The sequence below is a fragment of the Lissotriton vulgaris genome, chromosome 3_2, assembly GCF_964263255.1.
Source record: "Lissotriton vulgaris chromosome 3_2, aLisVul1.2, whole genome shotgun sequence".
NCBI classification, from domain to species: domain Eukaryota; kingdom Metazoa; phylum Chordata; class Amphibia; order Caudata; family Salamandridae; genus Lissotriton; species Lissotriton vulgaris.
In genome coordinates, this window is record NC_141690.1 from 188,108,027 (window position 1) to 188,135,824 (window position 27,798).

General features: G+C 44.2%; 1 protein-coding gene across 1 annotated transcript in view; it reads right to left on the reverse strand.

Moving 5' to 3' along the window:
• Positions 1-27,798, reverse strand: part of CFAP99 (cilia and flagella associated protein 99) — a 413,087-nt gene that overhangs the window by 188,237 nt on the left and 197,052 nt on the right. Inside the window, exon 6 of the mRNA XM_086964541.1 lies at positions 14,545-14,625. Within this exon, the coding sequence (XP_086820667.1) occupies positions 14,545-14,625 (81 nt within the window). The remainder of the gene's footprint in view (positions 1-14,544; positions 14,626-27,798) is intronic.

A 27,798-nucleotide genomic window follows, 5' to 3' on the forward strand; every position in this document is an offset into this window, starting at 1 on the left:
GGAGATGCTGTTAAGTAAAGGAAGTGCTGGGCAGCCCTCCAAGGGTTTTGGGAGACTGTTCCACTTCTGGACAAGTCAGTGATGGTGATTGTCGGGAGAGCAGCAGTCAGGCACAGTTTTGTGCCAAAGTAGATGCTGGTCCACAGTTCTCATATCTTCGGCTGTTCTTTGTCCTTTCTTCTTCTTCAGGCAGACAAATCTGAACTCCTGGTGTCAGGAGGCCACCTAAATGCTAAATTTAGGGGCGTTAAGGAGAGTGGAGGGTGGCAGCAAATGGGCTTCCTACCCCTGGGGCCACTACACCCCCTATATTTTTCCCAAAACATTTGTATTGAGTTTTTCAATGGTATAATAGCAATGCAAATTACAGCCATATGCATCAGAGTGACATTACATACAAAATGCCATTGTTGCCCAAAGACTTAACATGTTATTCTGGTCTATGTATTAAACAACAGGCAATGATAAGAAGCAAGTCCAGGAGCTTTAAAGTACCCCTTGTGGCAAGAGATGCATTGTGTTATGTCACCCAGGAGTGAAGCTAAACAGTTAACTAGGAGCGAATACCTGGGGGATGGTAAGGATGAGGGGCGGGTGTAGTTCTAGTGCTGTGATGGTAGTAGGGAGCTCAGGTCTAGGCACAGGGAACTGCGCAATGGGATCTCTGGATGTTAGACAGTAGTGAGAATAATGCGGACCTGGGGGGTAATATGTCAAATCCGCTGGGAGAGGCGCCCACCTCGGTACCACTAGCAGGCGTTATAACAGTTGCTTGCCGGAAGTGCGTGAGTTAGATGGCCCATTGTGAGGAGATGGGGTGTCGGCACATCCGACGCACCTCTTTGTACTGAAGTGCTTCCTCCTCTGCGGTACCCCATTTGCACACTGCCCCAGTCCATACCTCCATTGGGGGACCCGCTGGAGCTCGCCAGCGTGATTGCTCGCTTGGCTAAGAGCAGGGCCAGGATGGCAAAGTGCGTTTGCACCTTGTGCTGCTTCTGGCGCTTGAAAACATCTAGCATGCAGGCTTCCCACGTGTATATGTCCTGGAGTCCTGTGACTTCAAGCAGTGCCGTGTGGATGGTGCTCCATTAATGGTGTAGAGCAAAGCACAATCATAACATGTTTAACAAGTGAAGCATTAGGTGTGGCATCATGGGTAAGAAAAGTGTGTCTGGGCTCACCTAAATATGTTACTAACAGACTACAAGTAGCACAGAATGAGGCGGCCAGGCTACTTCTCAAAATCCCAAGACATGAATCAGTAAAGACCTCGCTGAAACTGCTTCACTAGTTGAAGCCAGGATCAAATTTAAATCTCTATGCCTGGCTCACAAAGCAATCAACGGCAGGGGCCTACTTAAAATCAGAAACATTACCTCCCCATATGTACCAAAGAGATGTCTTGGGTCCTCATAAGACCACCTTATGGAAACTCTAAGAACCAAGAGATCAAGATGCGGAGGCAGATCATTTTTATACCTGGTCCCGAAGCTGTGGAACTCCATGCCCAGGGAGCAGAGATTGCTTGAAGAAGAACTCAGCTTCAGGAAGACGCTCAAGGCATGGCTGTTCCCACGATAATTGTCCAAACTCGTACTTTCATCAGCAACTCTCTTACTCAGCACTGGGAAGCCCTTGGGCAGCCATGAGCTTTACAAAAACCCAAACAGAAACATAAGTGTGACTCCGGACAACCCATCTTAGGGCTGTGACTAGCCTGGTGGAGCAACACGCCTACTTGCATAGCAAATTTCTCAGGTCTGGGGGAAGCCGGGATTGCGTATTAAAGGCAGCATGGGCTTTGAAGCCCCTGGCCTTGATATGCTAAATCACTAGCCATCCTGCTGGAAGAGGTGTAAACACCTTCCTCCGGAGCAGACATTGTTTCTGGCCTCAGAGAGCGTGGGCTGTCACTTGCAGGGGGTAAGTAACTTGTCTGTGGTGGCATGCTGGATGGTACCAGGCAGCCAGCGCACTAGATACTGGTAGGTTTTTCAGGGGGCACCTCTACGGTGCCCTCTGGGTGCATGTCATAATAAATCTAGTACTGGCACCAGTACAGATTTATTAAGACAAGATGTTTGATACCAACACCATAGGTTTCAGTAAAGCCATCATGTAGCTGGGGAACTCATAATGACTAGTGCCCAGTACATATACTTAAGATGGCCTCCCTGTTGACTTGTACTATCTAGTAATGGGACTAGACAGCACAGGGGCATATCCACTCATGCAGATATGTTCTTACATGTAATATAATGCCTCCTGACTTAGGGGGGACTAACATATATTATATGTAGTGACTTTGGCATGACACACAGTGAGGGTGCCATGTTGTGTTTTCACACATGGTTTGCACCATGTCACACAGCCTGTAATGACAGTGTGCATGAAGCTTGAATTGGGATCCCTTAGGGTGGAATAATACACCCTTAGGGACCCACTTTAGTGCCCATGCCCTAGGTACTATGAGTATCATTTACTAGGGACTTACAGGAGTGCTAAAGTGTGTGTCAACTGTGTCACAATTAGACCATCTTACCTTGTTTTAGGGAAAGAACACTGGCACTGTGGCCTGGTTAGCAGGGACCTAGTGTACATCAGTCGAAAAAAACATCAGGGCCAGTGCAAAAAGTGGGGGTGATCATGACAAAAAGGGGTATTTTCCTACATGAAAGGCATGTGACTTCTACACCTTGTATCCCTCACTGTCTTATGTAAGACATCCTGCACATTGGTTTACACTTATATGACTTATTGTCAATGTATAATGTGTACATGTGATTTAAAGCACGCTGACACCCTGGATTAGGATGAGTAGCGCTATAAGAGAAATACATCAAAATAGTGGTATTGTTAAATTGTTATTGTGTAAATACTGGGACAGAACAACATATCTGGCATTCTTACAGTGCATGCATATCTCTTATATACAGGGACTGAACAAAGTCCAAAGCAAACCTCTCCTAAGTACCTGTGAAGTAATAACAAGTAGGTTGCCTTTTGTTTCCCCTCCATTGCATTTGCATCTAGGTGTAAGGCTCCAGATAGCTCCCAGCCAGGATACTCCCACAAAAGGAGGCCTGATGGCCCCTTAAATTGGGCCTTTGTGATGAGTTCAACTAGAATCTGATAAGCACGCTCGCCGCCTGCACGTTGCTGCTCGAAACAAAAGCAGACAATGTGCAGGCACGGCTGAAGGTGACACCAGGGCAAGTTCAGCAAATTTCTATGGAGCCCAACATCTTGACAGGGGGGACGTGGAGCTTCATTTGGGCGGGTCGTTTCTGGTGCCCAGCACAGGCCCTTGGTAACCAACACTGGCACGTTTGATGAGCACCAGTTAAGGACACATTCATTTATGTGGAGATTAAGTGATTTGCCCGGTATCACAGGATGTTGGGCCAACGCCGAGACTCGAACCTTGTTCCCCAGCTCTGAAGTCGGTTGCTCTGGCCATTACACCACATCCTCTCCTCACTTTCATGGTTAGTAGTTGGTTCTGTTTTAGACAAGCTGCCTCCTGACGAGAGCCCCAGCACTAATTTGTTTTGTAAATAACCACTGAGTGGACGGCGTCCACCCTCTGAAAAGATTGGGTAGATGCTGTCTACCTGCGTGTACCCTCGACTTGTTCCCTGCTCTTACCTCTCCACTCCTGTTCCCTGGTTAATTTACTGCACAGTCTGATCCCTCTCCTCCTGTCCTCTGGTTAACTTAACACAGAGTCTTATCCCTCGACTCTTGTCTCCTGGTTAGCTCACTGCAGAACCTTGGCTCTCTGCTTCTGTCCACTAGTTACATCACAACATATCCATCATCTCTCCGAACCTACTTCCTGCTTAACTGCCTGCAGAGTCTGGTCTCTGCTTCAGTCCCCTGGTTAACTAACTGCAGAGCCTTGCCACTTGGGGCCTGTGTCCTAGTAAACATGTGCCCTCTCTGAGCCTGTTCCCTGGTTAACTTACTGCAGAGCTTTACGTCTCGAAGCTTGTCTCTTGTCTGACTGCAGATAGTGGGCTCTCTGTTCCTGTCCCCTGATTAACTTACTGCAGAGCCTGGGAATGTTTGTGAATTCCAGACATTTGGACATTTACACTTGCCTGTAGGTGTAAATCTGCGAGTTCAGATTTACATCTTTCTTTTAGAATCGGGCCCATGGAGGGGGGCAGGTCATGGTGTATTGATCCAGAGCATGTGTGGTCATGTCGATTCAGACATGGTGAGAGGGAGGCAGGGTCATGATAGGTAGGGCAAAATGAGTAAAAGAGGAGTACAGTTTTGCCATGTGAGTGAGTGTGTGTTTTCAGTTAGTGATATGGGGAGACTTGGCTGCATGTTTCCATTAAAGGAAAGGGGAATAGTACATGAAAGAGAGAAACAGAGGTTCTGTTCTTACTGCCGGACTCAATCTGTGCTGTAGAGGCATCAATCAATACAACAAGAAATTATTATTTCAGTGTTTGTAAAATGATGTTATAGTTCACTAAGTCTACTATGTCATATGATTTACTTTGTAACAATATCTGTATAACTCACTGTCTGTGGTTGCTGACAAATCTATCACTCTCTAGAGCTGAAACAGATGATACACTTTTGTAATCAATGCACACAATAGCCTGAACTGTGCATGTTCTTACAGCTGTAAGCACCTTCAGCAAGTTAGAAATGGATTCTATGATCTGAATGATGCTTAACCCACATAGTACATCATCTGTAACATACTAAATAGCCATTGGTATTAGGCTTTCACTCTTGGCAATTCACACTCACTTCCTGACCATTGGCAAAACCTTAATACCATACATGAGTTTCAATATAAAAAAGTCTGTACACAAAGAGGATCCACTAAGTCCTGTCGTAAATAGGTGCAATTGAGTCTGTAACCCTCGAAACAAGCATTGGCATAGCCAATAGGTCTCGCCTTTGGGACCTTAAGCAATCTGAACTGCCATATAAAATACCCCTGTGGTAAATCGGAAGCAGCGCGCTGCATGTTACTGTGTTTGACCCTAGAAGGATGAATGGCTGAATGAACTAGTTGCCGCACAGGTGCACTGATGTTCGCAGGGACCCATCTTTTCAACATTATGATAATGCAACCCTCCCTTCTGACAAATCACTAGTGGTTTATTCAAGCTGCAAAATATTGCTCCAAACAAATGCAGTCGGTCCCTAGTGCCCCGGCAGCATGTTAATGCATGGATATGTGTGACGCTTTCTCCTTGTTCATGTGCGTGCTTTAATGGCTATTGGACAGTCATACACTTGGAGACTAAGACAATGGGGTTAATGGGTAACGCCCTAATGCTGCGCTTACATCAACATAAAACCCAAACTTCTTTGGAAAATACGAAGAAAGGCGACTGCAGGAAAATCCCTCCTCGCACCATCAGCATATTGAAGATGCCACATAACCACTCTGAACCGGTGTCTCCCAGCGTGGTTAGGTAATTGACCAATCAGTTAAAATAGGAGCAGCGATAAGACTCTTCTCAGGTGGCCAATCGCGCTGCCCCATTTGGCTCCGGGCTGCAGGTGATAAATGCCAGCGTTTGCCAGCTCCAGAGAAGCCAATCTCAGAACCCAGGGCGGATCCTTAAATCCAGAACAGGAGGCACCCGTTTTTCGGTTCTGGCCCCCCGGTTCTGGAACAGTCTTCCTCTGTCCATCCGCTCTATTCCCATCTATACCCACTTCCGTAAAGCTCTTAAAACGTTTCTGTTCTCCCAGGCCTTCCCCTGTTAGTCTCTCCTAGCCCCCTCAGTGAATCTGGTCAAAACCCTTCAGCGCCAGGAAGCCGCTTGGCCGCAGTGCGCTTAACCAAGTACTTTTTTCATTTCATTTCATTTCATTTCATGCGTCAGAATATGTGATAGACTCTATTGTATTGTACAAGTGTACTTTTATCACTTAAATCTGGCCTGCAAACAAAGCATGTTATTTCGTCATAATGCTAGATATGCTAGATATTGTTTGGCGCAGTTTTATGTAGCCTGAACTTGATCCCAAGTTATTGGAGTGCTTAATATAGCGACAGAAGTCAAATCAAATCAAAATCAGCTTTATTCGGTGCAACAAATCTCACCATAGAAGCATACTATAAAAGAAAACATTCCTAAATTTACATTGTTATTCCGAATATTTTAAAAGATCGATACAGTAAAAGAATGATTTAAAATACATTTGTGAAATATTTTATCAAAAAGTCTGTATGGCCATCATTAATCAATCTTGGCGTTTTTAAAGGGACTAAGGATTTGCGAGCTAATCAAGAGTTAATACATTCAGTCGCGGGAGATAAAGTGCTGGTGCAAGAGGTACATAATGAGACCTGGAATACAAAAATGAGCATTTTCTGGCAATCAATCAGTAGTAAAAACAAAGCAATATTCAAGAATAATCATCCAAGTTTTCATACGGTAATGCATCAAGATGAGAATAATCTTTCGTTTCCTGACTGCAAGCTGTATGAAACGGATTACAGTACTTATAATTTTCACATTTTCTAAGCTACATACGAAATTGAATGCATATTTATAAATAAAAAGTATGTTTGATAAAAATAGGGGTTTTAAAACTGATTTCCGGATATCCTTATAAAAAAGCCTCAAAAAAGATTAAAGTGCATAGTAGATTGCATGGATTTTCCGTCACAAGGACATTTCGGTAGTTTCTGACACCATTTTTCCACTCTAGGGAAAGCAACTAGCTAATGTAACGTACTCATCCTTAGCCTAGTGAGATAAAATCTCTGTTGGACATTTTTCACCCATATTAAGTATGGCTGTAGGCCCCTCACAAAAGGTTGTTCACAATATGACATGACAGTGTGTTTTTGACTGACAGGCCGGTCTCTTTAATTTTCCTTTAGTTTTAAATATTTGCACTTAAGTTCCTGTTTACTAAGTTCCAGTATAGGAAGGGGGTCACTTCTGTCCATGTCAGGTTTACAGTGTTGTAAAATATTGTGAATGTGCTCCAGCCAAGGAATCTTCCTGCTGTGATCAAGTGCTAGACAATCCATAATAAGGTCTTTTGTGAGTTTTGTTTCGTCCTTAGACCAGATGCTGGGCCAAAAGTTGCGTCCTGCAACATTTATTGTGTCACTAATGTATGGAGTTGATAATTCTTTGTGGGTTATTTAATTTGTGGTCCCATAGGGGACTGCCAGTAATCTTTTAAATAATTTATTTTCTTGGGTCTGGAGGGAGGTGATGTTAGACCTGCCCCAAATAGCAGCTCCTTAACAGACCCCTGAAATACATTTGCTCCAATAGAGTGTTAAGATTTCACGGATAGGTTTATTTCGTATCTTCGCCAAAAATGTAAAAATGCTCTCTATTATTCCTACAAGTTTCATGTTACATTAATCAATATGTGAGTTCCATGTACCATTCTTATTAAAAAGCAACCCCAAATAAGAGAAAGATGAGACTCTATTAATTAAAACTCCACCTACATCGTGTTGTTTATATTTGGGATTTTTGCCTCCACATGTCATTACAAAAGTTTTCTTTAGGTTTATTTTCAGATCTTTCTTTGTCATGTACAGGGCAAAATTTTCTATACGATTTTGTAGGCCGTTCGCTGTCCTTGATATGAGGACAGCGTTGTCTGCTTAGAGCAGTACAGGGTACGAGTCCCAACTTTTGGAGCATCTGCACTAAGATTTTGTAAATAGGTGTCTACATTGTTAACATATAGGGAGAAGAGGAGGGGCGCTAATACACAACCCTTTCTGATGCCATTCTTTACACTGAAATCAGATGTGCATTCCCCCCTCTTTCCATATCGTACCCTCAATGTTAGATGGGTATAGATATGTGATAGGTATATGATTATGTCAGAGGGGGGCCCTAGCCTGTTCAGTGTTTGCCATAGTTTGCTGCGATTAACTAAATCAAAGGCGCTAGTAAGGTCTACAAAACAGAGGTGTAGCGCCCCTTCCTTTGCTAAAGTGCACTACCCTATTATTAACTCTAAATTAAAACACTGCTCTAAAGTCCCAATTCCTCTTCTGAAACCATACAGTACATCGGTCAGTATTTTTTCTTCGCCAGCCCAAATTTCAAGTCTGTCAAGCTTTATACAGCCCATCAATTTTGACGTGGAGTCAAGAAGAGATATGGGGCGGTAACAATTTGGTTTTCTTCTATCGCCTTTTTTAAAAATTGGTTCAATGATACTTTCAACCCAGGTAGTTGGTAAAAAGCCCCCGACAGTGGCATTAAAAACATTTGTTAAAATGGGTATCCAGAAATCCATATCATGCTTAAAAACATCTATTGGTACTCTGCCGGGCCTGCAGCTTTACCATTCACACATTTTTGTAAAGCTAATTCAATTTCATCTGGCGATATTGGTAAAGAGTTGACGGGTTCTATCATTATAAAATTTCCTTTTCTATTCTCACTTATTTTTGCACCATCTGGGTTAAAAGTCCCCTCAAAGTGGACCACCCAGTCTTCTGGGGGTACCACAATATCAATATTTAGAGTTGTATTATCTTTAATAGAGGGGTGATTAGCCGTTTTCCATAAAAGTGCCGAGTCTTTTAGCTATGCAGCCTGGATTAATTTCTTCCACGCCTCTTCACAGATCTCCCTTTTTCTTTCTTGCATTGTATTTTTGTATTATTTCCGTAGAGTACACATTCTTGTATTATCTCTGGGTGTTTGTTTTAGTGCCAGCTTCAAATCCCCATTCAGCTTAGAGCATTCATGGTTAAACCATCTCGGGTTAGAATCTCGCGCCTTATACTGTTTTTACTACTTAAGTCGTCAGCTATTTCACTTATAATTTTATTAAAAGCAGTTATGATCTCCTGAGTCGGGCGGTGCTATCCAGACAGGTTTCTATATCATCTTGTATTTTTTCCTTTAGTTTTGTCATACATAGGACCGGGTTTACTCCTGGCCATTTTATTGACACTCCATTGTTCCCCTGTGTTTCAATATCATTTTCCAATCTCTTGCCCTGTTTTTTTTGGCTGAGGTTTAATCTTAATGAGACTGTTAGTGGGTGATGGTCACTGAATAAACTGAGGTTAATCAGTACATTTTCCAACAGTTCACTACAGTTTGCTGACACAATAATGTGGTCTATAGTTGAGGATGACCTTACTCCTACATATGTTGGTAAAGTAGTTCCCACCCCCAGCGGAGGGATCCAAGATCACCAGATCATATGTATGCACCACGTTATTATTGGATTCCCCATATGGGTCATGGAGGTAGTGGGGTATCCTATCTCCTAGGTGATCACAATATCCACAGGGCTCCCCTGCTTCGTAGGTACATATACTACAATTAAAGTCCCCTGCCCATATTAATACAAAATCACCGCCTATCCCCTAAAGGAAATAATCCAGATCTTTTTCAAGACTTCCAATTACTTTACTCTTTGATTTGTCGAATACATTATTATATAAATTAATTATAATAACAACCTGCTTTTCTGCCGATTGCAGACGCAAATGCTGGTAATATTCTGATGATATATATGTGTTCATGAGATTCATAGGCGATGTGGTAGCAATTAAGGTGGCTAAACCACCTTTGGCTCGTCCCGCCCTAGATGGTCTGGCATTTGTACAGACAATTTGATAACCATTTATAAAAAAAGGTTTTGTGGACCACGTTTCTTGGAGTAAAACTAGCGCACACCCATCTAACATTTACAGCTAGGCCTCATCATTGAATTTATTTTTGATCCCTATGACATTCCATGTCATTAGAATCAGGGATTCACTTTGGTATTTACCCGGGCTAGCTCTACTTGTGTTAAGAATGGGAATATAATCAATATTACAGTAGTCAAGGACAGAGGAAAAAGTCAGAAACCGGAGCTGAGGGAGAGGAGGTAGAAAAAGGTAAAAAAGATGAAAAGTCCAGGAATTGATAAGAGTGATAAGGGAGAGTAAGGGCAAAGCAGATGATTTTAATTTAGTGTGATTCTAACAAGGAACATTTATCTTTGTGCGACAGCTGCCCTGCCATACAGCAGGTTTGTCTGCAATGTAAAGTGAAGGGGCACTATGCCGGGGTGAAAACAAGCCCGCGAGTGGTGCGGGCACGTGCGCCACAGCGAGCGATCTGTTTTCAATTATCGCGCATTCATCTGTGCACGATAATTGAAAACAGATGTGGCCTGTGCGGGTAGCTGCAAGCAATAGGCTGTGGGCGGAGCAAAGGCGGGACATGCACCCACCTTTGCCCAATTGCGTGCTGTCTTTCTTAGAAAGACGCATGTAAAGCCCAATAGCCTGGCTGAAAAGCAAAAGACCACGCAAAAACGTGTGGTGAGCTTTCTGAAGCCCATTACTAAAAGCCGAGCAAGCAGCGCATGTGCGGTGCTCTAGGCTCGACCTAAAAATGACTCAAAGTATGGAGTTTGTAATCCTTGGCAGGATGACTCCAATTCTAAGTGCAAATCAAAGTTTAAATCCTTAGTCTCTATTGTTTATCCAGAATACTACCCTTAGAACAAGGTCCTTGATAACGTCTGATGAAAATGCATTGAATTCTGCACTCCAGGCAACAGGTTTCAGGCTGCAGCAACTAAGTATAACAAATATCTAGTGAATAAATCTCTGAAACACAAGGAATTTATACTCAATGGATCCAAGATGGCCATTACCAATGCAAATGTCACGTAAGTCCTGTGGCACTCTGGAATATGTTGTTTGTTGTGCTATTACTTGTATGCGCAAAAAACACAGTTGATGGACAGAATGTAGAACAATGTCATACATTCACCCCGGTACAAGGATCTGGGCCTAAATCCATCGTTTTTTTGCACTCCACACCACCCTGGGTTAGACACTGGCTATATGCAAATCAGCTCTGACCCTGTGCCTCATGGGAACAGTCCAGTCCGAACTACCAAGCCATGTCTTTCCCAGACCGGAATCAAGCATCCAAGGACCGGATTCTGGCTATCAGCCTTCATCAGCCTGGATAGCTTGACTCCAGTGGTGTGGAGAGCCTGGGACTCACGTCTGAGTATACCCAGCACACTCGGGGTGGAAATTGCAAAAAACACAGTTGATGGACAGAATGTAGAATAATGTCATACATTCACCCCAGTACAAGGATCTGGGCCTAAATCCATCGTTTTTTTGCACTCCACACCACCCTGGGTTAGACACTGGCTATATGCAAATCAGCTCTGACCCTGTGCCTCATGGGAACAGTCCAGTCCGAACTACCAAGCCATGTCTTTCCCAGACGGGAATCAAGCATCCAAGGACCGGTTTCTGGCTATCAACCTTCCTCAGCCTGGATAGCTTGACTCCAGTGGTGTGGAGAGCCTGGGACACACGTCTGAGTATATCCAGCACACTCGGGGTGAAAATTGCACAAAACACAGTTGATGGACAGAATGTAGAACAATGTCATACATTCACCCCAGTACAAGGATCTGGGCCTAAATCCATCGTTTTTTGCACTCCACACCACCCTGGGTTAGACACTGGTTATATGCAAATCAGCTCTGACCCATTGCCTCATGGGAACAGTCCAGTCCGAACTACCAATCTTTGTACTGGGGTGAATGTAAGACATTGTTCTGCATTCTGTCCATCAACTGTGTTTTTTGCAATTTTCACCCCGAGTGGGCTGGGTATGCTCAGACGTGAGTCCCAGTCTCTCCACATCACTGGAGTCAAGCTATCCAGGCTGAAGAAGGCTGATAGCCAGAAACCGGTCCTTGGATGCTTGATTCCGGTCTAGGAAAGACATGGCTTGGTAGTTCGGGCTGGACTGTTCCCATGAGGCACAGGATCAAGGCTGATTTGCATATAGCCATTGTCTGACCTAGGGTGCTGTGGAGTGCAAAAAAACGATGGATTTAGGCCCAGATCTTTGTACTGGGGTGAATGTAAGACATTGTTCTGCATTCTGTCCATCAACTGTGTTTTTTGCAATTACTTGTATGCGCTGCATGGTCTAATTGTTGCCATCACAAAGGCTCACTCCAAGTGGCTGCAATGTTCTGCATGCACTGCAAATGTCAAGGGAGTCCTGTGGCACTCTTGGAAATGTAGTCGTTTGGGACTCTGCTTGTATGCTCTGCATAATCTTAGCGTTGCAGTCACAAAGGCTCACTCCAAGTGACAGCCATGCTCTGCATACACTGCTGACCTCCTCTGCAGTGGAACACCTACGCACTTCTGCAGTTTAGAAGAGTGCGTCTCTGCTCCTGACCAGCAGGCACCAGTGAGCATGGGACAGATTTATCCTTTGGCCCACGCCATGGGGAAAATGATCAATTGTTAAATCCATTGAGATATGTTCACCACTGCCTTTTCTAACTTTATTGAGCCATGGCATACAGCTGACTTTATTATTTGGAACTTTCAATTATCAGCCTTTGTAGATTATATTTTCAGTCTGTTAGAATTATTAGTCTGTTGAGTGGTACAAGTTGATCTTCTATGATCATTTCCAGTGTCTGTAAGGTTGCTCTGTGGCCAGTCTTTCTTTTATGACTCTCATGAAAACGTTTAGGAAGTGATTATGCCCGATGTTGCCACGCTGAAGCTGACTCATTGCTTTTTGGTATTTACCGTTAAGGACTTAATATTTACTCGCCGATTTTAAACTGTGAACCTAACTTTGTAGTCCTTAAAATGTTGGCCGCTTCAACTGATGTTCATTAATATTTAGATGGTTGCATTTTAGGAAATCAAAACCCCTTATGACAAAATATGGGCAGAAGAAACATGAATATAGCTGGGATCAATGAGCATAGCCTCACCAAGCAGTACTAGATTTCACATAAAATTACAAAAAGATTCATTTGCTTTAATGTTCTTAAAAGAGAGGTTGCAATTAGATTCTTTCTTTCTGATTGTACCTTATACAAGAATGCAAACATGTTTCATTATATGACCGAAGGGGGCATGCAACAAAATGTGTTATTACAAAATTTCCCTTGTTCCTAGCTCATCTGGAAATCCAAGGATGGTGTTCTGTCCATGTCTGTCCTATGGTGAGAATCTGCCGGGAGACATAGTGTCGGAAGGCTTGCCCTGTTTGGAATTGATCATCACATGCCATGCCTGCAAGCTTTTCCCCCCTCTCTGAATTGCCATTCTAGCATAGCATGGAGGTTGGGAACACAAATAAAAGCTGAACTATTCCGTACGTGCAGGAAGAAAACTCCCAACACACGGGGACCTTGGTGTTTTTTAAATGTATTTTACAAAGCCAAACCCCTGCTTTGGGGGTTGTCTTCGCAAAATTAGAAAGTGCTGACCCAGGGGGCCAAATTAAGCTTCATCTGCAAAAAAACATGAGGGCGTTTGGAAATATATTTTATTTTATTTCCTTATTAGCAGGTTTCTACTAATAAGCAAGCAAAGAGGGTGGCGGAAGAACACAGTACATAAGCCTAAAAATAACTTTGCCAAAAAAGGCAGCCTGGTACCAGCTCTCTTCTATAGAGAGTCAAACTGTTTCTTCCAGAAAGCAACTTCAGAACTGCTGTTCAAGCCCTTTTACTCTTGCATCTGTATGGTGGTAATTCCCTACTCCATTGACAACCCTCAGAGGCATCCTACACGCAGCAGTGTGTCGCATTCAGGGCTTGAAGAACTAAGATCGTATTAACCCTGTCCTCGTGGAACACCACTGCTTCGATTTGCTCGCCCGCACCAACTTCCGATTGTCTGCCCTCACCATCCTATAAATAGGGTGGGCAGCTCTGCAAAACTAAATGGAACTTACTGTGGTAGAACTGTTCTGCTTTGCTGTGGTGGGCATGGACTGTAAATTCCATACCGTGCCGGAACTGGGATGTATGCATGCAGGAGGGCACAAGTTCTGCCCTCCTGTGTGCACCCAAACGGCACGAGGCACGAGGGGGCCCTCTAGGGCCTCCTTAGTTTCCTCTCCGCCACAAATTTAATGGAGGAGGAACCGCCATGAAAACCATGGCAGTGAGGAAACTTTTAATATACTTGGCAGGAGCGCCACGGTCCCACCAAGCCTATTACTGCCTCTACACCGCCTCACCACTGTCAGGAAATGGCGGCTCACTGGCGGCTGCGGCAGGACAATGGTGGTCCGACCGCCCCAGTTGCAATAGGGAGGTCGCGAGACCACCACCGCCGCGAGTCTGGCGGTCCGTAGACTGACAGACTCGTAATCAAGCCCTCAATGTCTCCCTTAAGCTTGAAGTAACTTCCTCAAAGGTTGATTAGGCACAGCAGGAGGAAGGCCCTTGGCAGGAAAGAGCTACGGTTTAGTTGAAATCCTGCTCATCCAATCACCTTTTACAACACAACGTTTCAGTTACATCATGATACCAAATGAGAGGGAGACATTTCATGGTTCCAAAGCCAATCAAACAACTTTAAAAGGTGTTTTACTTTATTGATCATGCATTAAAATGTACACTGTAAGCATATCTGACAGTGTGTTGAGTGCAAACAAATTCCTTAAACCCTTGGATGGAATGCAGACCTCGTTTCTCTAGGACGAGGGGTGTACCCTACGGGCATGATTTTGAGTGTATTATGGTAATATTACCTACCTCTGCTCTTTGGCGATTTTTCAGCTTTGTCTCTCCCAGTCGCTGCATTTCCTTTGGTGGTTTATAGGTGGATACCGGAATCTGAGTAAAAATGAGACTCGATTGAAGGAATAGGAAAGAACTTGGGAATAACATCCTCCATTGTAGAAAACTCACACTTTAATAATCAATTGTGTTACAAATATTTTTCATCCGATTAAGATTGCCAACAAATGTACAGGGAAAACAAGTTGAAGAATTCTCTAAATTTGCAGGCATATCAAAAGCATAACAAATTGACACAGTGCCTACTCAATGTCATATATTACATGAAATATGATAACAAACATTTTGATACATAAAAAACAACAGAAATATGGAAGTAAGGGGGAGAGAAGTGCTATTGCCACAGTTTTCCAAAAGATGACTTGCCTAACATTGCACCCGCTGGGGCCAGTTTTGGGGTAGGCCTCTTGTGAGGACCTAGTACAACTGAGGCCAAGTTCAGCACTGAGGACAGCACCTTGTATGGAAAGGAGTACAGATGAAGAATCGAGGTCATTAAGAGTAGACCCCCAGTACTGAACCCCCTATAGACTTCAGGTCCACCTTCCCCCCATGGGCTTTAGCCAATTCACTCTTACCCAGCTCAAGCCATATTAACGGCAGATGTACGAGAAAGGGGCCATCATCTGTAACTGCACATCCACCCCAAGACTATGTAACGATAAAGGTAAATCACCAATAACTTCACATTTCACGCCAACCCAGCCTAACCCATGACAAAGGCAGATGGACAAGGATGGGATATCAGCCGTAAATTCACAATCTCAATATCAATAGATATTGGCATTGTCAGGATAAGGTGCCTGTCAATGTACAGGTAAGCAGGCTAAAAAAAGTAAGAGTTACTGAAAGCAAGCAGGAGTGTAATGATTCATCTAGGATCCCTCTCACAAGTGTTTTGCATCCACATGTAAAAGTGCCATTTTTAATGTGTAGCTGTACTAGAGGCTTACCAATGACACTCACAACTGATTGTAATCTGCATTAAGAGGGAGAGGCCATAATGTTTAGGGAGATGATAACTCACAAATGAGATGAAACATGAAGCATCCATCGCCCCACGGTCAGCCAACCCTGCATCCACCTGTCACACAGCAGGAGGGTTACGAAGGGCCAGTTGTCAATGTGACAAGAAAATACTAATCGTAACCCTCATACAAGCAAGGGGTTTATTATTTATTATTTATTTAAACAACTTGTAAAGCGCGCAAATACCCATATGTGTCTGGGAGCTGTAGAAGGTATGGCTTAGAAACGAAAAAAAACTATTACTTGAAAAGCCATGTTTTTATTTGTTTTCTGAATGACAGCAGTGTAGGGCTAGCCTTAATCTGCGAGGGAAGAGAGTTCCACAGTTTAGCAGTGGCAGCTACAAAACTTCTGTCTCCCCAGTTGGTTCTCTTGGTTCCACAAGAAGATTGGCACCTGCTGAGCGAAGGGATCTGATGGGAGTATAGACCTGAAATGACTTCTTCAAAAATTCCGGCCCTGTATTGTGAATGGCCTTATAGGAAATACAGAGAGCTTTACATTTTGTCCTCCTTCTTATGGGCAGCCAGTGGAGCAGTCGCCCCACGTTAGAGATAGACTTGAGTTTGGGAGTACCCAACAGTATCCTAGCAGCCACGGTCTGCACCAACTGCAGCTTACGAAGATCTATTTCCTATTCACCACTAAACTGGTAGTCAGGGGGGAACCAGATGATTATACAACCTTTGATCTGTAAATTACTTTGGATTTTCCAAGTGTTGTTTTTCACCTGAAGTGCCCTTGCATGTGTTAAGGCAGTATCCAATATAGTTGGAGACATCAGAGTGACCTTTAATAGAAACCTAACTCTTCAGCCAACACAAGCCCCTTTCCAATTTCTTATTCCAATTCCATTCATAATTATAAAGTGCTGTTTACAATTTTAGCGAAGATTCTTCTTAAAACAAAAATCCTTCATTTTGTTTTAGTTATAATGAGTTCCTTAATAAATGTGTCTTCGTCTTTGCCTACTGCTTTTGTTGGGGGTGGCAGGTGGTGATCCTGCCACGTCACTGAGCATACTGGCTTGTATGGAGTAAAAGGGAAAAACGCCTTATACTGGATAAGGGACCTGACCTCCAAGGACCAAGCCTCACTAAGGAGGGACCAGGGAGAGGCAAATCCCAGTTCCAGAGGCCACAGAGAGATGATGGAATAAAGCCAGACTTTCAGGATACTGTAGAATGCTGAAAGGAGGAGAGGAACCTGGTAAATGACACCCAGGCGACCTCATAAGAGTTCAGTACCAAAGAGAGGTGAGGAAGGGTGGTGTCATCATGAACAGCAAGATACCAACACCCAGCTGGTAGCTGTAGACTGCAAACAGCAATTAGACAGCAGTGGACAATACATTTGATTAGTACTCATGTCTACAAGGACGCTCTACTCAGTACGTATGGAGGGGTGCATTCTAGTAGAAACAAAACAGAGAGAACCATCACGGAAGAGGCTCAGCAAGTAAGACCTGCTTGGGAGACTGGGCATGGAAGGAGATAAAAAGCCCTGAGAATAACACTATCCCACTCCGTTTTCCCTTCACATCACAAAAGGAATGGATTGGGAAATGCTTAGAGCTGAGGACCAGCGTGTGAGACTCATCCGCCATGCAAGAAGGAGCTCAGCATTTGATAAAGCAAGAATAGGGTCTGAAGAATGTTATGTAGGTAAGGGAGGAGAAGGTCACCCTTCAAAAGAGAAGTGTTATCGCTGGAAGAGTACACATTGCAGTGGTACCTCCGCAATCCCAGGGAAGCCCTACACAAGCATCAGTGGTGGAAGTGTGCAATCAAGGTGTATGAATAAGAAAAACTTTGTTTATCCAAACTTTACACTACAATATGGATGTAGGCAATTCAACTGAAGTAGCTCAAGACTATTCAGGTGCAGCTGTTACTATATATACTATTTCTTAAAACTCCTTGAAAATAAGTGGATATCGGCTAAATGATAGCTTCCGAGCCCAGGACTGCAATGAAGGTCAGCAGTATTCCTCCTGGTCAAATTCATCCAGCAGATGTACAGCTAGTGTGTAATGCTGGCCATGGGTTAGCAGAGAAAACCACTTCTCCACTGCAGATATAGCCTATTGATTGTATCAGGCTGGTGGCAGCCGATGACTGCATGGCAGGAAGAAGCCAGCAAGCAGGCAGAGATGGTATCAACATGATGGTGAAAGATGCTGCCCTGCAATATTCTCACTGGTCTAAAAGCTGTTTCCACATATTTATGTCCTATGGTAAGCACTGAATTATTATTGAACTAGCATAATAACAAAGAAAGCTATTTAGGGCTCCGGGGATCGTGTTAAAAAATTGCCATGGGGAAGCAATAGTTGTATATATCTATGTATGGCTATAACCCTGGAGTATGCTGTAATCTAAGTTTGGGGTATCATATTGGAGATCTAGAAGATGATTGGTCACTAGGAGCATCTGCTCATAGAAGCAAGTGCCCTTACCCACCTAAAGGTGGCAGGCTTCAACATTGGGCCTGCTCCTCGTTAGGCTGGCGCTACATTGCCCAGCGGCCCCCTCAAGGGACTCTTTGCTGGAAATCTTCTCACTTTGCCAATGCAGTACTGGAGATATTTGTTGTATCCCGGTATAATGATGGGAAGATTGGAATAGGATCGGAGTTAAAATTGACTATGGACATTTGGTAATGGTAATTTTATTAGGGTGAAAATATCTATGCCAAGACTAAAAATAAAGTGGGAAACCTAGAGACATAATGATCCTAGCTTCTCCGGTGGTGCAATCAAATATATTTCATTTGTAACAGATACAAGGTCAACATGTTTCATGCCTATATGGTCAGAAAACGATTAAGTGGCATTTTTTCAGGACCAAAACGTGTATGTAGCTTATTTTCACTTAGGGAGAGTAATGGTTTTCTAATATGCATGTGACCCGACCTCTGTGTAAAATGTACCATAAAGCAGTTCAGTTGGTTGGCTTACACTCATGTGTAGGTTTTTACTACTAGCAAACTGGTAGAAATACCCCACAAAAAACAGACATTAAACATTCAACATATAGTACCACATCAATACTAGCTTAGTGAACTCACGTCAATGGAACATGTACGATTGTGGATGGTGAAGCGAATACATAGGAATCTTGCACACTATACTCATGCATCAGTAATCTCCCAAATGAATATAGGAGAAAACATGTGAGGAAAGCACACATGTGCTGAATTGTCCAACGAGTATTTTACCTTCCTATAGTAAGATATGGGCCCTTTGGTGATCATGGATGTCACGGTCAGAAGGAAGAACCGTGAACTGAAAGTGCTCTTGGCGTACAGTGAAGAAAACAAGTTACTTACCTGTAAGTTTGGTCCCCAGTATTAGTAACTTTCATAGATTCCCATGTCTTGTATCATTCCCCGTCGTTGGAATGGGAGCCTCGGTAAATAAAAAATACAATAGCAGTAGGCACAAAAGAGAAAGAAATGCCTAGGCCTCATCTCATTTTGTAGCATATCCACCTCTTTTTGTAAAAGAGACAAAAACCTTGCAACAACCAATCAGATTAGCCTCACCCCATAGAACCTTCCTGAGAGAACCTCAGAGCCTCAGATTTTCGTAGCCGTTGTGTAACAGTAACCATATCTGCTGGAGGCTGAGCTTTTCCAGGGGAGGAGGGTGGGCGCATGGGAATCTATGAAAGTTAACAATACTGGGGAACCAAAGTTACAGGTAAGTAACTTGTTTTCTTGCCCCAGTATTGGAACTTTCATAGATTCCCATAGCTTGTATCAGAATAGCTAGCAGTAAGTAATAACAAAGCACATTTTGTGATATAAGCATCAAATACATTAGTATCCATGCGGTCATAAGAAGCAAAAGCCATTGAAACAGTAGTCAGTAAACATTCTCAGATACAAAATGTGCAATCATAGGAAGGAGGGATAGAAGGGAAAGCTCACCGCTCAGTGGAAGAGATTCCTCGGGACCGCTTGTCCAACTGCCGCTTCCTTTCTTGTGGAAGAGTCCAAGCAGTAATGCTTTGTGAACGTGTGGGCACTGCTCCATGTAGCTTCCCTACAAATGTCTTTGATAGGAACTCCAGCAAAGAGAGCCGTAGAGGATGAGACTGACCTCGTAGAGTGAGCTCGAACATGTCTTTCTAGCGGCTTACCCGCCGCCTGGTGGCAATAATGAATAGCACTGGAAATCCAACGTGAGATTCCTTGTTTTGAAAGAGGAAAACCTTTTCGAGGAGCAGTATAAGCAACAAAGAGCTGTGAAGATTTCCTGAAAGCTTTTGTTCATTCAAGATAACATTTTAGACATCTTTGAACATCCAAGGAATGCAGAGACCTTTCTGCTGGAGACGTAGGTCGAGGGAAAAACGATTTCAAAACCACAGGTTCGTTCAAATGAAAATCCGAATGAATTTCAGATTTGTTCTTAGGATTAGAGTGTCTTTTTTGAACTGTAAAAAAAGGTTCCATAATGATAAGAGCTTGCAGTTCCCCAACCCTTCTAGCCGACGTCAAAGTTAAAAGGAGAGCCACTTTCCATGATAGAAACTTTAGATCTGCTCTGTGAATAGGCTCAAATGGCGTTCTCCTGAGATGAGCCAGAACCAGATTGAGCTGCCAGATTGGGGGCGGAGGCCGAACTGGAGGAAAAGCCCTGAAAAGACCTTTCAGGAATTGCTTGACAATCCTCGTGGACCAGCTGTTTCCGTGTCCTTCTTGATGTCCTGTAGGGCATCGTCTATATACTTATCAAAAAGCATGTCACCATCAAATGGGAAATCCAAAATCTTATTCTGTACCTCAGGGCGAAACCAGGTAGCCCGAAGCCAACCTTGCCTCCTCAGGACAGCTGAGCCTGCCAAGGAGCGAAAAGCAGTTGTGGCGATGTCCATGGCACAATCAATAATCTCTGAGGAAGATCGCTCTCCCTGCTCGAGGATTTTCTTTGCACCCGCTTTTGAAGAATCCGGGAGCTGATCAACGAAAGGAGACAAATCGCAACACATTTGGCGATAATATCGTGCCAAAATTGCTAGTGCAATGGAGGCTCGAACCAGGAGGCTGGACATAGAAGAGAATCTCTTGCCTATGTTGTCAAGGCGCCTGCCTTCTCTATCTGCAAATTATCTCCAAATTATCTTATGGATAGACTCCAAAGAATTCAGTCTGCGGCGGCAAAAGTAGCTCTGGGGTGGCCAACAAGATCTTCCTCTTCAAGGGCTCTGGCTCAGCTGCACTGGCTCCCGGTGAGACAGAGGCTTCAATTCAAATCCCTCTGTTTGGCGTTTAAAGCCCTTCATGGGCTGGGTCCTGTCTGTCTTCAAAGGAAGTTCAGGTGGCATGCGCCGGCCCGCAACCTACGATCCTCCACGGTCAAGTTGGGTACAATACCTAGGTTTAAGAAATCCAAAGCAGGAGGACGTTCGTTCGGTGTGGCCGTGGTGAAGCTGTGGAATGCCCTTCCGGCTGAACTTAGACACGCCTCCGGCCTCCTTTCATTTAGGAGGAGTTTAAAAACATGGCTGTTCACAACTCCGTAGCTCGTTATCAGTTTGGTCCCCCCCACCCCCGATGTGAGCTTGCCAGCGCCAGGATGCCTTTTTTAGGTGGTAGTGCGCTCTAGAAGTGAAAGAAATAAATAATAATAATAATCTGGTGGTGAGGCAAGAGGAGCCGATGGGTTCTTTGACTTTCTCTGAGCCGCCTGGGAGATTACGGAGTCCGACCTTGGTTGGCCAACCAGGCAAGCAGGACTACCATCAGGAGCCTTATATTTTTTCTCCTTCATACCTTCACTCCATATATGCTCTATGATGGGAATAGAGCGAATGAATTTCCTATAAGGCTCTTTAAAATCATAGCGAAAGCAGTCCGATTGAACAACCGGAACAGGAAGACCAAATCTTTTTGATGCTCCCTGCATAAGATTATGGAAACCTCCAATGTCTGCTGGAGGCGAATCCACAGGATCCGGTACCGGTGAAGCGGTATCTGGTATAATATAGTCGTCCCATTCTCTATCCGGGTTTGGGACCTCTCTTACATTCCTGTCATCCACCGAGGAATCATCGTCATCATCATCATCCACATTAGCCTGCCCAGTGGCGATATTTTGTAGTTCCTCCAAAGGTTCCGGCTCTGGTGGTTGAACAGTAGAAGTCAAAGGAGGAGGCCGTCGTGGTGGCGGCAAAGATGGTTGCATGGATTCAGAGAGTTGGGATGGAAATCTCCTCCCATAATCCATCAATATGATCTGTAAGTCACTTATCAGGGACGAAGGCATAGAAACCATACCCTTCTGAGACTGTTCTTGAGGCCTTTCCCGAGAAGGGGGTTTCCGCTGTTCCTCATAATAGTCATCAGAATCTGAGTCCTGGTATTTCACCTGGAGTTGAGAAGGACTGTATGCATCACCATAAGGACTATCTTCCTAATCAGAATAGTCTTCATCTAAAAGTAATACTGGAGGCAAAGGCATCACCCTTCTCGGAGATGTCATCTCTGGTGTAATTCGGCGTTTCCTAATTGAAATCCTAACTTTTTGCACTGTCGACGGTGTTGTAGACGACATCGTCGTGATCGATGGAATCGTTGTCGACGAAGGCATTGTCGACGGAGAAAGGATCATCGTCGACAGTGGAGAAATCGTCAACAGCGTCATCGACGAGCTCGTCGTCAGTATCATGGTAGCCGTCGTCATCGCCATCGTCGGCGTCGGCGTCATCTTCGTCGAGGTTATTAATATCGTCGACGACACTGAAACAGGACCCTGCTTCGTCGACAAAGTCGTAGTCGAAGCTGTAGTCATCGAAGCCCTCGACGAAGGGACTGTTGACGGAGCCTTAATCGACGCCTGATGCCCTTTAGAAACCGTCGTTGACGTACCTGATGAAGTCGTCGTCGACGAACGGGTTTTCTTGTCTGATTTTCCTTCCTGAGGTATAGATGCTGGCTTTTTGAAACCTTTTGTCTTCTCAGATGGTGGAGAGACAACAGAAGGTACTTGAGCCACATTCTGTGTAGAAATGGCCTCAGTCACAAGTCCCTCCTTCTCCTTTACACCTCGGTGAGAAGATTTTCCGGGACTGGGCCTATGAGACCTATCAAAGGTCTTTTGAGAGGCCTTAGCAGGAGGTTGAGTTGATGTTGAAGGGGAAGACCTACCCCTCTTCTTATATCTCCTTGATGAAGAAACTGAGGAGGATTCCTCGCTGTCACTTGAAATCACCTCCTTCCGTGACTTCATCTTCTGTAGTCAAGTCAAAAGTCTTCCTTCCCTGTCTCTCAGTGGCTTTGTGGTCCGGGTACAAGCAATAAATACAATCCTTATGCTTGTCCTCCACATAAGCCTTTTCTTAGAACAGGTAGAGCAAGCCTTAAATAAAGCCTTCTTGGAGGAGCTACGCTGGCAAACAAGATGGCTGCTTAGGCTCCCGGCTCCGCCGACCTCCGTATCCCGCCACAAGATCCTGTGTGAATGAACTGTTCCGCACTCCGATGGTGAAATCCGGAAACTTTTATTGGCTGGTTTGACAAACTTACATCGAGTTGAAGATTGTGGCCTACTCCAGCGGGGAAGCCGGGGCCTCGAGTACTTGCACAGCCGGGCTGCAGTGCAACAACATCGGCCGGGAGACCCAGGCAGGGTCCAGTCAATCTGAGTGGAGGCTTCTTTTATGCCCGAATCTGGCGACGATCGTTTCCATTGCTCAGCATTGATGGAGGAGTGACTTTGCTTGCTGTTGACTGTGGGTGGGGGTCCCCGTCCCGCAGACTTGAGATATCTACCATGGTCACAGACCGGTTACTTAACCTGTTGCCAAGAGTTTCCGGAAGCACTACAGTTAGTACGCTCCCAGTGCAATCAAAGGAAGCAGGCTTAGTGGGCCAACATCCATTCAGTAACCAACCAAAAATAACGAAAAAATTTGCCTTCTTGAAAGACGTAGGGTCGGCAGTTTTTTCGAGCAACATGAAAATTAAGGGACTGCCTATTCCCTTAACCCCACAGTGACCATCAGCAAGGGAAACTCGAGTTGGGCAAATCTCAAACAAGCCAAGCGATAGTCACCAGCCAATTTGACGAGTTTACTCCATCACATGCTCCTAACATATCCACGCAGAGCAGTTTAGGGAATCTCGCAGCCACAACTTTAGATAGTTCCAAAACAAAGACCACCTTAATACAATCAATACCCAGGTGCGACTTTGCAGCCACTCCTGCTGTTAGATCAAACCCAATCTTCAACAACATCGACCCTTCAACTGAATTTAACAGAGAGACAATGAGAGATCCAGCAGCCATCAATACTGTTCCCCCTGATGTCAGTTTAAACACAATGGGTAATCACGCTGATCCACTAACAAATCCTGCCGCAAAGGAAAGTGTATCTGATATGACAGAGGTGGGAGAAGCTATCTACATCTCTGCTCTTATGCCATCTGTACCACAAACGCTTGCACCCTTCGTAAGCTCACGCTGTGGAGAGAGATCTCTCCTTTCTTGAATCAACAGAATGGGAAAAAATGCTGTCTTCATATGATAAAAACGCCCCTGACCATTCTCGATCATCATTGTCTCCAAACGAGGAGCAGAAGGAGTTTAAACAAGAGAAGGCATGGGCTTCGGCCCTAGACATCCAACAAAGGTCGGCTGATGCTATGACCTATCAAGCAAACAAAATGGACATACAAATCAACCTTTTGAACTTACTAGCTGTGTACATAGCCAAAATAGATGACAAAATTACAAACTTGAACAACCTGATCAAACGGGCTCAAGCGGTCGCAGATCACCCGCAACAAGGATGTGATTGCTCACCAATAAACGAGAAACTGAGCAAGTTCCCAGTAATGATGGAAAAACTGTTGGGAGACCTAAAAGAAATTACAAACTCCAAGCCATCCCCTTAAAGTAATAGCGACGGTGACTCACCTCATGCAACCAAAGAAAAGGTGGCAGCAACTCCAGGGGTGCGAAGGGATTAAATCAATGCCTTGTCCTCACCCCTGGATATATCAGCCACTGGCAGTTTAAGGAGCGACCAACAAAAGTCCCCACTTGCGGGCAAAACTAAGTCCACCTTACCATCTCAAACTGATCAAGACATTGAAGACCAGATTGGCAAGGTGAAAAGACAAAGGAAGTGAAAAGGCCGCAATAAGATCCGCAGGAGCAAACAAGATCTGAGCCTTTTCCCTCTGTTAACACCAACAGACGAGCTGGCGCCACAGGGCATAATGACCCAATAAGAATTGGCGAGCCAAAAAACCAACAAGAGGTCCAAACCATCCCATTGGAAAGTAATAAACAAAAAAAGACTGGCACCCTGTTACCTGCAATAGAAAAGGACACAGCCGGGTAGATCAGGATCACTTGGCTAATAGGGGGAAAAAGGAGTCAACCACAACCTCCCAAATGGCACTTTTTGACCCAAAGCCATTGCAAGAGGCCGAGGGCCGAAGTTCCACCTGGCCCGCGGCACAAATCAAAAGAGCTCTAGTAGTGTACAGAACATGCCACCTCACACACTTGTTCACAAAGCAACAAATGTGCAATTATCAGGGCCCCCGACAGGAACAAATACATTGCATTGGGCCCAAAGATCAGAGCCACAACCAAGACTTCCCGTGGCCCCCTCCCATGGAGATCCAAAATTACACACTTTTTTACCTGGAGTATAAGTCAAAAGGGAGTTGCAACATATTAAACCGCGGGAACTGTAGCGTTCTAATCTAGGACCCTGATCGATACTGTGACCTTATGCCCCTATACGGCTATAAATCCATTTATTCCCTATATTGGCATAACCGATCAAATGCAATATTCAGAAACTCGTCTCTGGCCTCACACGAACAGAGCCACATTTCAGAATCGCTTCCTCTGCCACTTCCTTTGCAGCTAATTAGTGCAATGACATAGCAGAAGTTACTATCTAAGATTCCTAGATTAACACTCCGAGTTCTTCAACAAGATAAAAACTCAGCAACCTGGGAAAGCCCCGCTTGCTATGTTTTGATTAGTAATGGAACTCTAATGAGCACTGATAGAAGATCACTTCCTATTGACATCTTTATTGACGTCTTATGTCCAAAAACGTACGTCAAACAAGGCACCTTCCAGGTATAAATATTACCAACGTTGCCTTAAGCAAACGCTGATGCTGCTGAAGCTGCTGTTATGCTGATGATACCATCGCTGCTATCACTACTGCTATCGCTGCTAACGAGCGAACGATGGTGTGGTGAACTTAGGAGCTGAACAGCCGTCCCCCTGCAAGAGCCCAGCAGATGCAAGCTGCCCGCGGACGCTGCCCCTCCTCTTCCTCGACGCGCTGAGAGAGACGCTGTCTTTTCTCCTGCAGAGAAATCCAGCCCCGGCGTTTCCAGCCTACCCTTGCGGGTGACTGGGATATCGAGTCCCTGAAGGAGATACCAGACCTCCATCATTCTATTCCAGAGGTATGGTGTTGACTAAACCCTTAGAGAGAATTCTTGAAGCAAACCTTGGCAAAACCAACTTGACTTAAAGCTACTTACGTACTCCCCTCCCAAGTATTAGGCTTAGGTCAGGTACACTGGGGTAGGCGTAGTTAGAAGCACCAGTTGAGTATTTTAGCCTAATGTATATATGAATGTATATATGTTTTATTCATTTTAAACCATTGTATGGCTAAGAAACCATATCAATGCTTTTACAGTATTATTTCGCAATACTCATCTTACTGTACGTACTTTTTATAATAACAAGTCTTGCAATTGTGGCAATTCATTTCTCTTGTACGAGAAGAAAGACTGTTCAATAAATGTTACCCTTTATTGAAAACGCCTGTCTCTCTATTCTCTACATATTGTGAAAGTAAACTGCACAACCACTGGCTGAGTAAAATAACTGTCTATTGTTCACACGACTCTAGAGATTGACTCTTATCTGAGGAGCAAAGTTGTCATGTTGCATGGTTGTTGGAAAACTGAATCCCTTCTTGTCTGTGCCAGGGAAGCTGATCACTTCCTATTCAGTCAAGAAAGTTTCCAGTGACCTCTGAGCTAGTTGGTAACAAACCCAATTAAGTTTAGCATAGTCAGTAGAGGCCTGGAAGATCCGCACTTCTACGTCGATACTACTGTTTATGTTATTCCAATGCGCAGGGCCTATTGGGAAAATAGGAACTACACTACATGGCGCCCAAACGTTTGGTAAGGCGATAAACTAACGCAAGACGTTAGAGTAACTCAGTCGTGCAAATTTCACACAGACCCCTTTCTCCCGTAAATACTCCAATAGACGTCTGGAGTGGGTGAAAGGTTAAAATCCGCCCGAAATCAGTAGGAAGAGATTCCTATGTAAAGCTCTGGTTTATTCAACGTTGAAGGATACAGTGTTCCAAAATATTGTGCACCTAATCTTTGTCTCCTTGGAGACCTACTCTACAAAAACCTTTCTGACAATAAAATGTCAGACAGTGAAGAAGAAAGGGAAGCAGCTAGACTGGCAACCCTACTAATAGAGGAAGACACGAGTCTCCTACAGACTGAACCGGATGCAATAATCATCCCGGTACATCTAAGAAAGTCTATAACTTTAAAACTTATAGAAAACGGACTGACACCACAAGGTGGTACAGTGATTTTCGTGATAGAGGCACACGAATATCGGCAGACAGAGGTATTCTATTCATGGATAAACTTTCCAGCGGCAAACGCTAGAACAAAAGAGTTTCACTATTACAAAATAGAGAAACCACCGGATGAGTACGCTCCTTTCGAGGAGACTGAAATCCCACTAAAATTCCAAGAGCACCTGCTCTGGTTTAATGGCGCCCTAAAACATAATGATCATATTACCAGGCCCGGTCCACTAGGTAGACCAGGAGCAACGTGGCCGGTTCTAGCCAGCTACACACCACATCCGCACATTGATAAAATGTCAAGTGAAGAACTCTTAGTTAACATAAGAGAATTAACAAAAGCATATAGAGAGTTAGTAAAATTATTTATTAAAAATAATTCAAATACTCCTAAGAAGAGCTGGAATGGAAATAAACAATCCACTCCCAAGGAAAAAGTTTTCCAGTCCAGAGGAAGGTCTCCTCGACGGAGGGAAAGAACTCCGACTCGAGAACACCAGTCTCCCCAGAGGGAGCCCTCTGAGAAAAGATACAACCTTAGAAATAGGGATAATTTGAAAAA